Source organism: Lissotriton vulgaris, chromosome 8 (assembly GCF_964263255.1).
Source record: "Lissotriton vulgaris chromosome 8, aLisVul1.2, whole genome shotgun sequence".
NCBI classification, from domain to species: domain Eukaryota; kingdom Metazoa; phylum Chordata; class Amphibia; order Caudata; family Salamandridae; genus Lissotriton; species Lissotriton vulgaris.
This window is the reverse complement of record NC_141696.1, coordinates 1,007,970,563-1,007,985,796: the sequence shown is the minus strand read 5'-3', so window position 1 is coordinate 1,007,985,796 and position 15,234 is coordinate 1,007,970,563. Positions and strand designations below refer to the sequence as shown.

Below are 15,234 nucleotides of genomic sequence, written 5' to 3'. Positions count from 1 at the left end.
TGGGGCCCTTCTGCCTGTGTGTGCTCGACGCGTTGGCCCGGTCACTTGCCAGCTGGCTTGTGGCCCCTGTGCCGACGAAAACTGAAATACGACTCGCTTTTCTGGTTGCTCCAGATCTGCACCAGCTCCTGTGAAAAGGAGCACCCACTCTGACCCTCCTGGTTCGAGTGATAAGCAATCTCCCGGTTCCGCGTGGATTGCTTTTGCCAAGTGCTGTTTGCTGCAATCTTGAAGCCGACGGTGCTGACGGCGAGAGCCTACGTGGGACAGATCGTGACCTGCTCCTGGACGTCGCAGATGCCCCAGAGCCCACGTGACAGCGGAGAGAAGCCTATCGACAACCGCCTGATTGCGCCCGACATTGCCTGGTTCCGTCCTGGTTCCACCCTGGTCACTGCTGAGTGACCCAGACTCTGTCCCCTCTGCTTTCAGGTACTTTTCTACTTCGATCCACCCTTGGATCGCACCGGACACTTCTGCTTCACAGCGCCTGCAGCTGCAACAGCTTCAAGCACCAAGAACCTGCGTGACAGAACCCGACGCCACTTCGACCCTGTGCACCCACGGCCTGTGGGTGAGGTAACTTTGCAACGCCGGTGTCCTTACACTGGTACACACCTCTAGGGTCTGTGTCTAAAGTTTTGTGTTCCTAGGTTCAGCGGAAGTATCATTTAATTCACTTTATCCAACTTTTACGCACCATTGACTTTACATTGGTGCGAGCCGCACTTTCCGTGCTGCACCCGTCTCCTGTGGGCTACTCCCGACTTCATCATTGCTAGTCCTGACTGCTCCCAGCGAATCTCTAGGCCCTAGGCCTAACCATTGTTCGATAAGTGTTCCTTATACCACTTTTTTAATATATGGTCTGAGTGGCCACCCGCCCTCATCCATAATTGTGCAACTTTATATGTTTTACTGTGCTTTTGATTTAACGCTTGTACCCCTTTCCTCATAAAGAGTACTGGGGAGTAATTTAGAAATAAATACATATATTTTTACAATATATACTTGTGTGGTGTCCTTTCATTTGATTACAGGATTGTATGTGGTAAAACAGCTCGCTTAACACGACCTCTTAAGTTAAGCCTTTAAGGCTGCTTAGTCCATGCTACCACTAGGATAGCTTGTCTACAAGGGTGACTTACAACCTGACATCTTTGGGGTTTGTTTGGACTGATACCCAGTGGTTCCAGAATTGGAAACACTACATATCAGGCCAACTTCTCACAGTTTCAGTTAATTGTAGTTATACCTTGCAACTTATTGATGGTGTACCCTGTGAGTCACGAGCTCAAATCCTGGCTAGGGAAGCTCAGACTTCTGTCGTTCTGCAGCTGGTAAATTGTCTACCATTAACATTGGGCAATAGCAACACATCTTTTTAACAGTGCTTAGAAACAGTAAAAGTGTGTTATAAAGCAATACATAAACATAAAGGGGCAGATTTACAATAACTGGCGCATCCCCAGGGATGCGCCAGTTATTGTGTGCCGCAGCTCCGCCACCCATGGTGCGCCGCATTTACAATGTGGCGCACCATGGGGCAAAAACGTCACAGATGTGTGACGCATCTGTGCCGTAAAGGCGGCGCATTGCTGGAGTTGCGTTGCAAGCGCGACGCAGCTCCAGCAAGGCTCAGGGGTGCCCTATCTGTCCAATGCTGCGTCAAGCCTTACGCCTGCTTCAAGCAGGCACAGGGTTTTGACGCACCATTGGCCTAAAAGTGACAGAGTGAAATCTTGTAGATTTCAATCAGCCACTTTTGCGAGGCGCACCTGCCCCGGAACTCCCACCCTGCCACGGACCGCCCACATGTGGCGCAGGGCTTTACAATGTGACGCATCTCCCTAGATGCGTCACGTTGTAAATGCCTCACAGGAATGCGCCACGTTTATGCCGCTGTTGCGTCACGCAAGGCGGCGTAAACGTGGCGCATGGGGCTTGTAAATCTGCCCCAAAGTATTATTACTACTTGCTTCACTTTGTGGTGTTACTTTTGCAATCTTATTTCGTTTTCATATTTCAACTGATCACATAGAGAGTGATGCACAAAAACCCATATGCCTCGGAATCACCCAGTGGAGATCAATTATTAGCAGTCAAATTACATTTTGTCCAAATAATAGATAAATATCAGTTTTTGGTAGAGATATCAACATTTGCTCGGAGCCTCATTCTCTCCATCCTGCTGGCCCCGTGTGGTGTAAGACAACATATTGAATGAATGCTGTACTACAATTTGTGATGTTATGCCATTATTAATTTGTAATGTGTCATTAGGCCTAAAACATTTTTCACAGGACAAGCTCTCACATTCGCTGACATAAAACAATCTTTTCCTCGACACAGTCACATTAGACACACAGACATACATTTTTAATCAGGGAGACGGATGGGCCATTTCCTGCATCCATATCTACTGTTCTCATGTGCATTTCCATTCTGGCCAGGTAAGCAGACATTAATAAAGAAAGCAGTGAGATAGTCGGCTCAGCACTCTTCATGTCCTCCAGCTGCAGGGCGCATCACGAGTATTCATGTTGTAAGATGTCTCATTTCTTGCCACTGCTATTTTCACTATATTTCCATTCCAGCACTCAACCTTTCAAAGAATTAGGGCCTGGTTTAGAGTTCGACATATGGGTAACTCTGTCGCAAATGTGTCAGATATCCTGTTTGTTGTATTCGAAGTGCATTATATCCAATTGCACTTGTAATACGGCGGACGGGATATCCGTCACGTTTGTGACGTAGTAACTCTTCTACTGAATGCTAAATTAGTCTCTAATTGTCATTTACAGTTGCCTACAAGGATTGGGGATTGACATTTCATGGTGCATATGCACACTAACCCGTTGACCTGCAGCACGAATTCTACTGTGGTGCAGGTGATTTATGGAGTTAGCGTGTTTCGAGCGCCCCGCGGCCGTCCTCGGCACATGCCCACTGTGACGTCGGATGGCCGGGGGCCGTCTGACGCACCGAACGGGTTAATGAAAGAAAAATATTTACCTTAATAATATTTTCAGCAATTTAGGGGCTTATTTACAAGCCCACTGCTGGCCGGCGCATCAATTTTTTGACGCACCAACGGCGCAGTGTGCCTGACCATATTTACAAGGCCATGTAAAGTTACTCTGCATAACTTTACATGGCCTTGTAAATATGAGCACCTTTCACACATTAATCTGTTGAAAGGGGGGTCCCATGGGTGGTGCTGTGGGTGTTCTCACACAATATCCATGGAACCTGACACTTTCTTAGATTTACAAAGTGTTGTAAACCTGGGAATGAGTCAGAATTATCTGCTTTCCCAGGGGAGGCATAGGAGTGGTGCAACGAGGAGAAATGCTTTTATTTCTCCTCTTTTTTTGCTCTTCCTATATGTGCTACATTCTGCAGCACACATAAAAGGATAAAAACGCCATTAATTATTGTTTTTGTGCAGGAAGGTCTCCCAGACTCCCACACCCCCTCGAACACCACCAGCACCAACCACCTGACCATCTGGTCCAATGTCCACGACGACGAGACGCGCACGGCCATGAACTCCATCCACTCAGGATCACCATCGGACCCTTGCCCACACCACGTTTTTAACAAAGCGGACGCAACCATTGCACCCCAACTATGGAAGGTAATCAACATCTCCTTTGAAACAGCGACATTCGCAGAAAGCTGGAAGCACGCCAAAATCAACGCCCTCCTCAAGAAACTCAAGGCAGACCCCAAGGACCTCAAGAACTTCCAGCCCATCTCCCTGCTCCCCTTTCCGGCGAAGGTCATCGAGAAAATCGCCAAAATGCAACTGACCAGCCACCTTGAGGACAACAACATCCTAGACCCGTCCCAGTCCGGATTCAGACGAAACCACAGCACAGAGACAGCCCTCATCACCGCCACAGACGACATCAGGCACCAACTTGACAACGGCGAGACATCAGCCCTCATCCTCCTGGACCTGTCAGCCGCCTTCGACACGGTCTGCCACCACACCCTAAAGACACGCCTCCAAGAAGCCGGAATCTAAGAAAAGGCCCTGGACTGGACCACGTCCTTCCTCTCAGGCAGAACCCAGAGAGTCCGCCTCCCACCCTTCCGATCTGAAGCCACCGACATCATCTGCAGCTACCCCAGGGCTCATCCCTCAGCCCGACCCTATCCAACGTCTACATGGCCCCCCTTGCACAAGTGGCCCGCCAGCACGACTTCAACATCATCTCCTACGCCAATGACACTCAGCTCATCCTCTCCCTCACCAAGGACCCGCACACCGCCAAAACCAACCTCCACGAGGGAATGAAGGCAGTCTCCAAGTGGATGCGGAGCAGCCGTCTGAAACTGAACTCAAACAAGACAGAGGTCCTCATCCTCAGCCCCACCCCCTCTGCCTGGGACGGCTCCTGGTGGCCAACCACACTGGGAACAGCACCGACACCCACGGACCACGCACGCAACCTAGGATTCATCCTCGACTCTTCCCTCTCCATGTCGAAGCAAGTCAACGCCATCTCCTCTGCCTGCTTCAACACCCTCTGCATGTTCCGCAGGATCTACAAATGGATCCCGAGGGAAACAAGAAGAACGGAGTCACAAGCCCTCGTCAGCAGCAGACTGGACTACGGCAACGCACTCTAAGCAGGAATCCCTGCCAAACAGCTACAACACATCTAAAACGCCTCCGCCCGACTGATCCTCAACATCCCTTGTTGCAGCCACATCACCCCCCACCTGAGACACCTGCACTGGCTCCCCGTCAACAAGAGGATCACCTTCAAGCTCCTCACCCACGCACACAAAGCACTCCACAACACCGGACCAGCCTACCTGAACAGCAGAATCAGCTTCTACACTCCAACCCGCCAGCTCAGCTCCGCCAGCCTCGCCCTCGCACCCGTCCCCCGCATCCAACGAACTACCTCTGGCGGCAGATCCATCTCCTTCCTCGCCGCCAAGACCTGGAACACCCTCCCTACCCACCTACAACAGACCCAAGACCTGCTCACCTTCAGAAGACTCCTCAAGACCTGGATCTTCGAGCAGTAGCAGCACACCCTCCCCTCAGCGCCTTGAGACCCTCACGGGTAAGTAGTGAGCTTTACAAGTGACTGATTGATTGACCCAATACAATACTCTTTTCTTGTGGTTTTATGTCTGAAAAAATGCATACTTCTGCCCCACAATCAAGGGTGGTTCCTCCGTTAGAGTGGAGGAGCATTGCCCTACTTAATTGCCCTCAAGATGAAAAATTAACTGGTAATTCATCATTACCACTTTATTTTTCACCCCAACATCCTCCTGTCCTGAATGAGCATCAGGACGGGGCGGGCCGCTGCTGAATGAAAGCTGCAGGGACTGGGAGGAGCCTTTTCAAAGTAGGCATGCCTTTTTGGCCGGGTGTCTTGGGATGGCCAGCTAGACATGCGCATTTTGAAACCTCTAACCCCGCTGTCCACGTATTTAAAATGTCACTACGTTTTGTATTCCAGATTCTCTTTATCTACTCATGCCAGGCCAATGAGCTGTCCAGTATCCATACACCTTGATGCAAGGTATGCAGCGACATTTTGATTATGTGGCCCAAAGCTGTTGTCGAAATAGAAAACATTCTATTATCCTTCCCCTCTTTTTATTGTTTCTTTTCTATTGTCTCTTGCTTATTTTCTCTCTTTCCCTTTTTTCTGTGCCCCATCTCAATTCTTATTTCCGTCCACGAATTTAATAGGATGCGGATAACTCACAATGATACATTATGACGAGTAGATTGCGATTGTTCTATTGGGTATTCATACCAATAGCATGCACAATTCTATGTGATTATTCCTATGTGGTCCTCTGTATAAGGTCCTTGTCCTTCAATGGGGTTATAGGTCATTGAATCTTGTAACCATGTAGCCATCAAAGGTTTTGATAACACCCTTCCTGCTAGTGACTAGGATGACTGGCCATATATGTGCCAATGAGATCTGCTCCATCTGGCAGTATTGCTGAACACATTCTTGTAGAAAAGTTTTTTTTTAAGTAGCTAACTGTTTTAATTCTGTTAACCCCGCGGGGTTTGAAATCACCTATTGTGTTCATGTTGCGGTTTCTAGGGAATGTGTTATCTTTTCTGGGCCATTTATCTATGTGTTGTTTATGTATTTATGGTATTTGTGGATCTATGTTGTAAATACACTACATATGCACATTTATTTTTATGCACGCTCTGTGTACATTGTAATACAGCCCTGAAAAAGTCCCCTTCAGTGGACGAAATGCGTTGGCCGTCTTTGCTGCATCGTATAAAAAGAAGAACTGGAACACCTTTGAAATTTGAATGGGTTTCCTCTTGAGAGAAAAAACTGGGTGTGGTGCACCGCTTCTTGTATTAGTATTATGTTTGACCTTAGGGTCGCACCTTGGGCCAGAAGATGCTCATGGTGTGTGCACACAAATACAAAATGTAAAATTTTCGTGCTTATTTTCTAGGACAAGGGGGAGGTGGGGTGATTTCTGGCCCGCTACTCAGTTTTTCATTTTTTGTATTAATGGGTGTATTATGTTGAAGTATATGGAGAGAGAAAAATGTAGTGCTTAAATTGTGCCCGTGATTGGTGGTAGTCGGCACCAAAATTAATTTTGGGGATCGAAACTGCTGGTAGTCTGCACCAAAATTCATTTTGGGAATCAAAACTTATTTTTTAATGATCAGACTTAGAACCATAGCAAGAGAACAGTAAGTAAACATGGAGCGAGAGATAGGAAACGGCAGAAAGATAGGAAAAACAGTGGTAAAGGAGAAGGCAGGTTTGAAAAAGAACTGTAAGTTGTGGGGGACATGACAAAGACAGGGAGTGCAGGAAAGTCAGGGTAACCGAGAAATGGTGCAAGCATATGAGAGAGACAGGAAAATAGAGGGGGTTAAAGACAGGCAGAACGAGGGACAGACAGAACGAGTGGGGAAAGGTGGTGAAAAGAAAGCAATTTAAAAATAGGAAATTCAAATGCAGAGTTCAGTCACTGCCAAACCCAAGAGCAGTATTGAACCAGAGAACATGAGTTATTGTCCTCGCCTTTGTTATTTCCAAGGTTATGTGATATGTAAGTCTGTTTACGGATTGAAAGGCAAATGACCTCCAAACACCATAGAACAATAGGCTATTTAAAAGTTACCATCTGCAATCAATAACGCCTTTGTTTTTCTTAATCGATTCTGGCCATAATTGATTAACTTGAGTTAAAAGGCTGCCAGCGAGATGCTACTGTACGAGGGGATTGAAAATGCATTTAATATTGTTTGCTTTCAGCACACTCTGAAATCATCTCACCATGTATTCTTGGAAAATAAAAATACTCCACGGAAAATACTGTACTATATAAGAGCCAAACTCCCTACACACGGCTCAGAAATGAATATATTTCCAAATCAGTCCACATATTCCAGAGTTACAGCTCATGTTTCTGCTGGCAGCTTACCTTGCAGGAGTTTGTTTTAAGACGTCTCGAGCATAGACAGAACGAAGAGCGTCATTTATCACGTCCCCAGAGCCTGAGGTTTTAATTTACAGGACGCCTGAACATAAAGTGTTACTATAGCATCCCATTAACGGCGTAGTGGCTCTGAATGGCCGGTTTACAATACGACAGAGCAGGCGCACGTGAATTAGAGTTGGGAAAAGGCCAATCCTTGTATAATTCATTCAAATGTATGCAATGCAACCATCCTGGCCTTTCCCCCCCTCCCGACAGATCCGGCTGGTGTAGGATTCTCTCCGTACCCTTGGCTACATTACTTTCTAATGGTAAACGATCCTTCCCTCTGCCATAAAGAGCCGAAGAGAGACAATCCGTTTCAGGAGTTATGGGCTGACCTATTGAACTTAGGGAAAATGTTATGGATTCCTGATGTCCCTCTCCTCCTGTGTCTGACATTTCGCCATAATTTATTTTCGAGTTAAATGCTACATCATTGGGGATGTCTTGCTCACATTTCCATGTGCCTCTACAGTTCCCAACATTTCCCTCAGATATCCACCGGAGCACGCGTTTCTCAAAGGTGAAATGTAAGGGCATCCAAGCCATTTAAACAACAAAAAGAAGACATCAAAGCAGGCAAGGGACCGAGGTCAGCTGAAATCCAGCAATAAAGTACAGGAAGAAACCGGCCGGAAGCGCAGCACTGGGAGATTCACAGACCACAGTTGAAAGGTAAATAAGTTGTTGCAAACACTGCAACATAAATACACCTACAATACATTATTTGACTCTCGAGGTACGTGTTTTCTGTTCCTTCACTAACATCAACATGTATTTAATGTAATGTTCCATACCATTTCACTTAGTTTTCCGAAGCTGAATAAATGTATTTGTGTGCACCCTACTACCTTATGTCTTTAAATCTCCCTGCAACCCTAACCCCAATATTATTTTTCTTTTAGGGCGAGGGGTGATGGGAATTGGGAAGAGGTTTCAGTTCACACAGTCTATGAAGGGCCAGGGAGAAATGGTTCAAAACTGCAGATGTAATACAACAGATTCATAAGATACACTCTTCAATAGATATAACTCAATGAGAATGTCACAAAAGAATCACTTTATGAGCTGTGGGTGAAGCAGGGATGAATTATCATTCCAACCATTAGGATTAAATGGATTTTTAAATTTATTTTGGAATGATTTCAAAAGCACCAGCAGGCCATAATATAAAGTATTATAGGGTAGACCTGTTCCTAAAATAAGGAGTACCTGTGGCGTCTTTCGGGGTCTTTAGTGATGAAATTAAATTAAAATAGCACAACTGAACTTGTTTATTTACGTTTATTAGCCTCAAACAAAGTGGTTTCTTAGATAATTTACTGACGATTTTTGAGTGAAAACATGTTAAAGGGTTTGGTGCTTACCTGAATGTGTTGAGATCTCTACCTGCTCATGGCCAGACTAATGTCAAATTGTAGGGCACAGAATACCACCCTGATCAGCTGTACCGGCCTACACTGCAGTAATATCTCCCTATGGAACTCGACTATGACCTTTGAGGGGGGACCCAAGGATGTTTTCAAATTGTTAACAGTATATATAAATGTGCTCCAAATCTGCCTTTTGAGGCTGAAAAACAATGATTTTAGTTAGGCCCTAAGAGAGCTAATGGATGTTCGCCGAGATAGTAATTTGAAATATCTAGCTGTTTGCCTCAAACACTACCCCCATATTCTAACAGCTAACAGACATATGTACAGGGATGTCTGCTAAACAGATGTTATGTGTAAACAATACAATACACAATTTTTTTTTTACTGCGTGGCAAAAATATACATATATATAGATGGGTAGGTAGATAGATAATTAGATAGATAGATAGATAGATAGATAGATAGATAGATAGATAGATAGATAGATAGATAGATAGATAGATAGATAGATAGATACAGAGTTGTCATCAAATCACAATATTCAATGTGGTAAAGGTGGAATCAAGCATTTTTAAATTTGACAATTTCATTTTCAGGGCTTAAAATGGACAGGACAGCTCTTCTCATCTGAACATAAACAACCAGGATCAAATACATTCCCTTTTAGATGCAAGCATGATGAACCTGACCTTGTTTGAACTTGTTTTGATGTGGCCCAGATGGTAGGCTCCATGCTTGAATAGCAGGCTAAAGCGAGGAAATCTCATATAGCAAAACCTAGATTTATAGCCTTTTGCACACTCCTACCTTGTATTGTCCTTTCAGCATCTGTTCTGCCCCCGCTGCGGTCTGCTTCTATCTCTGGGGTCATAGAATCTGAAAGCGAGGAGAGGTAAAAGTGACAGATTTGATTTGAATCTCATAGCCTGTTTTACAACTTGTTACTCTCAGGCTGAATTACAATATAATCATATTTTTATGTGGAATAACGGCCATGAGGCCAGCGGTACTGCTATTCCCATGGGAAAATTGTTATTTGGAAAGGAAAATCCATGAGCCATAGAAATCTCATTTCAGTATTTGGTGGACAAGGTGACAGGATTAATGTTTTAAATTAAATAGTGAATTAGTTTCATAATCTTTATTGCAGATTCTAGGTTCAATTGGTAATAACGGGAAGGAATCAATAGCATAAACTGAGAAGAATCTTTTCCTTTTGTTTGTTTGCTACATAAGTGCAAAAGCTACCATTGTGGCGACATTATCCCATGCTGTGTTCTTTGAGACATTTTGAATTGCGGCTCGCGGTCTGAACATACAGTGCTGCTCTAAGATCCTACCGTTATGGACCCGGTGACCATCTGGTGATGCTGCCTGGTTGAGTGCCTGTTCTGCCTGTTCCCTTCTTTTGGTCTCAAACTCCAGTGCTTCTTGTAATTTCCTTTTGGCTTTCTTTTCTTTCTTTAACCTTTTTTGAATTATTGCTGAAACAAAATAAATGACGGATTAGCGCTCTTCATGGAAAAAAAACATCTGTTTTAAGTGTTATGTAAGCAAATAATCATTTGTTTGATATAGTGGTAGTCTTGCAGTTTAATGAAGATGTGAATCTAGGATGTAGTGGGCATACATTTCCAGAGAATTGGAGAAATCAGAACCCAAACCTGCATCCAGACACATAACAATTCTTCTCGCTACTCCAGGAAGGTGGACTCGATATTTTAGGGGTCACCGAAACCTGTCTCGACGAATCTTCATTCCTGACTTGGTTGCATCTCTGCCTCCAAATTTTGTGGCCATCCATAAAAATTTGACGGGTACTATGAAGGGGGGGGGGTTGCTTTTCTATACGACCGCTCTTTCAAAATGGATATTATTTGTGCAGAAAGCCTGGATGGTGCGGATGTTCTAGGGGTTAAGTTTCACTTCACTACCGAATGCTTGGTAATACTCCTAGTCTACCGGCCCCCACATACATCATCAGGCTTTGTTGACACTTTCCTGGAACTAGTTTATGACCTTCAATCGCAATATGAAGGACTGGTGGTAATGGGAGATTTGAACTTCCATTGGGAGAAATCTCCTAAAGACTGTCAAGCAAAACAGTTAGATGAGGCCATGACTTCATTAGACCTCGGTCAACGAGTAGTGGGTCCGACACATGAGAAAGGTCACACATTAGATCTAATCTGGACGGCTGCCCCGCGGCTCAGCCCAATCATAATTTCTCCCTGTTCATGGTCAGATCACCATTTATTGCAGGGCTATCTTACATTTTCAGGGCGAGTGGAAAAGCTATCTTCAGGATGGAAAGTCATAAGAATCTGGAATAAGATCAGAGCAGAGGATCAGATAGCCACTCTAAAGGCCTCTGTCTTACTCAAGCAAACTGAGGGCAACATTGAGGTTGCATGCCTCAATTTGACATCAAAACTTGAAAGGGCCATCAAAGCTACTGCACCGGCCTGTAGGGTGAGAATTGTGGATAAGGGCAAAGGGGCTCCTTGGTTCAACGACACCCTTAGGTTAAGGAAGCGAGCTCTGCGCAAAAGCGAGAGAGCTTGGCGCAAAGAGTAAGAACCTAGTGCACGGGCTACGTATGTGCAGGCGTTCGCTATTTATAAACAGGCAATCATCTCTAGGAAGGCGGAATTCTATGGGGGTAGAATCGCTGCGGCAAGAAACCACCAGAAAGAAACTTCCAAGGTCCTGACAGAGTTAAGGAAAAATAAGGAGTCAGGTTCACCAGCGGGCCCTTACCCTCCCAGGATATTCAAGCTAGCCCTACCAGGAATAGAGGACGATGTACTCTCCCTCCTCAACAGCTCCCTGGAAACAGGACAGGTCCTTACTAATTTTAAGGAGGCTCGTCTGATCCCGCTTTTGAAGAAGCCGGGTGCAGATTCTAAGATTTTGAAACATTTTAAGCCTATTTCACAGCTACTTTTTTTAGCTAAAATACTCGAACAGCATGTTCTCACACATCTCTCTTGCCATCTGGAAAACAATCAGTTGTTAGAACAGAACCAGGCTGGCTTTAGGGCCCACCACCGTACAGAATTGGTCATGCTTTCCATGCTCGATGATCTGAGATGCAGGTGAGGTTCCGTGATTCTGAACCCGTTCAATAAAGGTCGTCGTATCGAGACGATTTTGGTATCAGCGGACCGCAAATGACGAGTGCGGTATGTACGAGTGTTTTCGTCATGATCGATCGATCAAAAAACTGTGTATTCAGGGATTTAGTTCGAACCTTCGGGTTCCATTTTGTGTACAGCAGCCATTTTGTGCTTGCCCTCACATAGGCCGATGACTACGGCCGAACGAGTCCTTAGGACACATACACCTTTAGTTGACTTTTGAGTGACCTGAACGAACTGACTCCCTTGCCCGAGGCTGACCTCGTTGAGCCAGTTCCTTGTTAGGCAGCTGGTCAGATAGAGATCAAAGAGCAGGACATTGCTGAGTTTATGGTACATGCACACACCCTTCTATCTTGCTTCTCATCTGTTTCTGTTCCTTCTTTTATGGCCTATTTATGGTTTGGGTTGAGGTCCTTTTATTATGGGTTTGTCCGGCCTGTCCGAACAAGAATGTTGGATTTTGCCTTGTCATTTCTGGTGGGCTGGACAACTGAAAGTGGGCTTGTCGTTATGTGATATCTTTTGAAATGTCACTATATAATTGGTCAGTTTGTAAGTAATTGATGCTAGCCAGGAATGTGATTTCTTGCATAAAAGACGATGTCTCGCAATACGAAATTGTGCAGTCTCTGACGAACCACCCGTGTTGTGCTTCGTAGACCTCTGTTCCTGGTTGCAGCCAATAAACTTGGTCTTTGACGTCACCTAGAAGTGCCCCGTGTCTCTGTTTGCCAACACAGGTGAACTCGAAGACTTCGGGCGTTTCCCCTGCCGCCGCTGGGTTCTAAAACCCCGTTCTTCACAGGGCAGACAAAATAACCCTGTGCACCCTGGTGCTGTTAGACCTTTCCACGGCATTTGACACAATTAACCACGACCAGTTATTGTCACGGTTGGGGGACTTCGGCATCCAGGGAACTGCGCATGCCTGGTTAACCTAATTTCTTCAAAACCGCTCTCAGAGAGTCCGATTGGCAGACCTGGTTTCGTCGCCAGCCGGCATCCCTTGTGGAGTTCCCCAAGGTTCGGCACTTTCACCTTTTCTTTTTAACGTTTATTTGCAACCCCTGATCTGGGCATTAAATCAGATGGAGTGCCAGAGTTATAACTATGCCGATGATACTCAAATTATTATCCAAATTGATAACTCATCCTCGGCATATGTTAGACTGCAAAATATTTTGAAATTTACGGTTAATTGGATGTCTGCCAATTCATTAAAGATAAATACGAACAAAACAAAGGTGTTGTCGATTGGCACATCATCCAGCCCCTGAAATGATCTATTCTGGCCTACTGAACTAGGGCCCTTTCCAGAACCAACAGTGGCTGTGAAAATCCTGGGCATTAATATAGATGGCAGGCTGTCTTTGATAAAGCAAGTTTCATCAGTCGTCGGCACTTGTGTAGGCCTATTGAGAAAACTGCAGAGAATATCCCTTCTTCTGACTTTGGCCACCCTCAGACGCGCAGTATCAGCCATGATCCTGTCGCGTCTAGACTATGGCAACTCATTGTATGCTGGTCTCCCCCAACAACTGCTGTCTAGACTACAAACAGTTAAGAATGACACAGCTAGATTAATAAAAAAAAAAAACAAGACGGGCACACTCTACACCTCTGTTACGCGAGCTCCGCTGGCTGCCAATTAGGCAGAGAATAATGTTCAAGGGCCTTTGTATCACACACAAAGCAATGTATGGACAAGCACCAAGATATATTAAGGAGCGTCTCGTTCCCTAGGTCCCCAGTAGGACACTCCGATTGGCAGATGCCATCCTCCTGGTTTGCCCCCGTTTCAGACTATTTGCTAAGGGAGGGCGTGCTTTTTCCAATGCGATTCCAGTGGCCTCGAATAATCTGCCAATGCACCTGTGCAAGGAACCAAATCTCCTACCCTTCAGGAAGATGCTTAAAACCGTGCTCTTCCTGGAGGCTTGGGGTGCGTCCTAATAGCTCCTCGCCCCTTCTTCAAACCAGTATGTACCTCTGGACCAGCGCTTAGAAACCTCTGGGTGATAAGGCGCTTTATAAATCTAAATAAATAAATAAAAAGTGACCAAGAAACGGTCCAAGCTGGAACAATGGGGACACTCTAGAGTGCCTGGCATTCTGGATGACATAAGATAAGTACACAATGAACCTAGAAACATGAAAAGCATATCTAGGAAAGTATTAAAGGCGTATTTGTAGAGCTGGTATCTTTGATTTGTTTTTTCCTTCTTTTTTTGCTCTGACCTATTTTTTTATTTCTATATGCTGCATTTCATTTTTGCTGGTTTTATATCTCTGGGCACTTTACCACTGCTGATCAGTGATAAAGTACAAGTGCTCCATGTGTAAATTATGATTGTGATTAGTTATCCATGATTTGAATTTTTGATTTACTGGTAAGCCCCTAGTAAAGTTGGTGTCCAGGGCCTGTAAATCAAATGCTTCTAGTCGGCCTGCATTACTGATTGTGTGACCTACCTGAGTAGCCCTGCAACCATGTCTCAGGCCTGCCACTTCAGTGTATGCGAGTGCAGTTTTAAACTGCAATGTTCACCTGGCAACTTGCCAGGGCCAAGTTTTCCCCTTTCCTACATTTAAGGCACTCCTAAGGTGCCCAAGGTAGCCCCATGGGCAGAATGCAGTGCATGTGAAGGAAATAACATGTACTGGTGTATTTTACATGTTCTAGTAGTGAAATACTGCCGATTTTGGTTTTAACTATTGCAAGGACTATAGCTCCCATAGGTTATCATTGGAGCAGCCTTATAACCTCCTACAAGTGTAACAACCAATTGGAAAGAGGCATAGATTTGGAGTTAGGGGTCCCTGAAATCACAATTTAAGTGATGGGAAGAGTTGTCACTGACACCTGCATAGGGCTGTGCCTGTCCTTATTCAAAGCTGTCTCCACCTCCCTGTAGTGTGTCAGGAGCCAAGTCTGGGAAAGGCAGGGTCGTGTGCACTACAAAGACTTTCTTTTGAAGTTTGCCTTCTTCAAAGGCAGACACTGGTATAAGAACTGGAGCTGTGACACCGTAACTTCAGAACACTCTGGACTGAGAGGAGATTCTGCCAAGAAGAAAAGCTGTCAAAGCTATAGGAGGGGAACTGCCATTCTGCTTGTTGCTGTGTTGTGCTGGCCTTCTATTTGCTGCTTCTGTCTTGGGCAGTGAATGGACTGGACTTTGCTTTCTGTATCCTGC

The 15,234-nt window shown here is 45.2% G+C and overlaps 1 protein-coding gene across 5 annotated transcripts in view; it reads right to left on the bottom strand.

Annotated features, from left to right (window-relative positions):
* Positions 1 to 15,234, bottom strand: part of DACH1 (dachshund family transcription factor 1) — a 595,151-nt gene that overhangs the window by 68,781 nt on the left and 511,136 nt on the right. For all 5 annotated transcript variants that reach the window (XM_086934898.1, XM_086934896.1, XM_086934894.1 and 2 more), the window contains 2 exons: positions 10,235 to 10,378; positions 9,702 to 9,770 (listed from right to left, as the gene is read on the bottom strand). In XM_086934898.1, the coding sequence (XP_086791024.1) occupies positions 9,702 to 9,770; positions 10,235 to 10,378 (213 nt within the window). The remainder of the gene's footprint in view (positions 1 to 9,701; positions 9,771 to 10,234; positions 10,379 to 15,234) is intronic.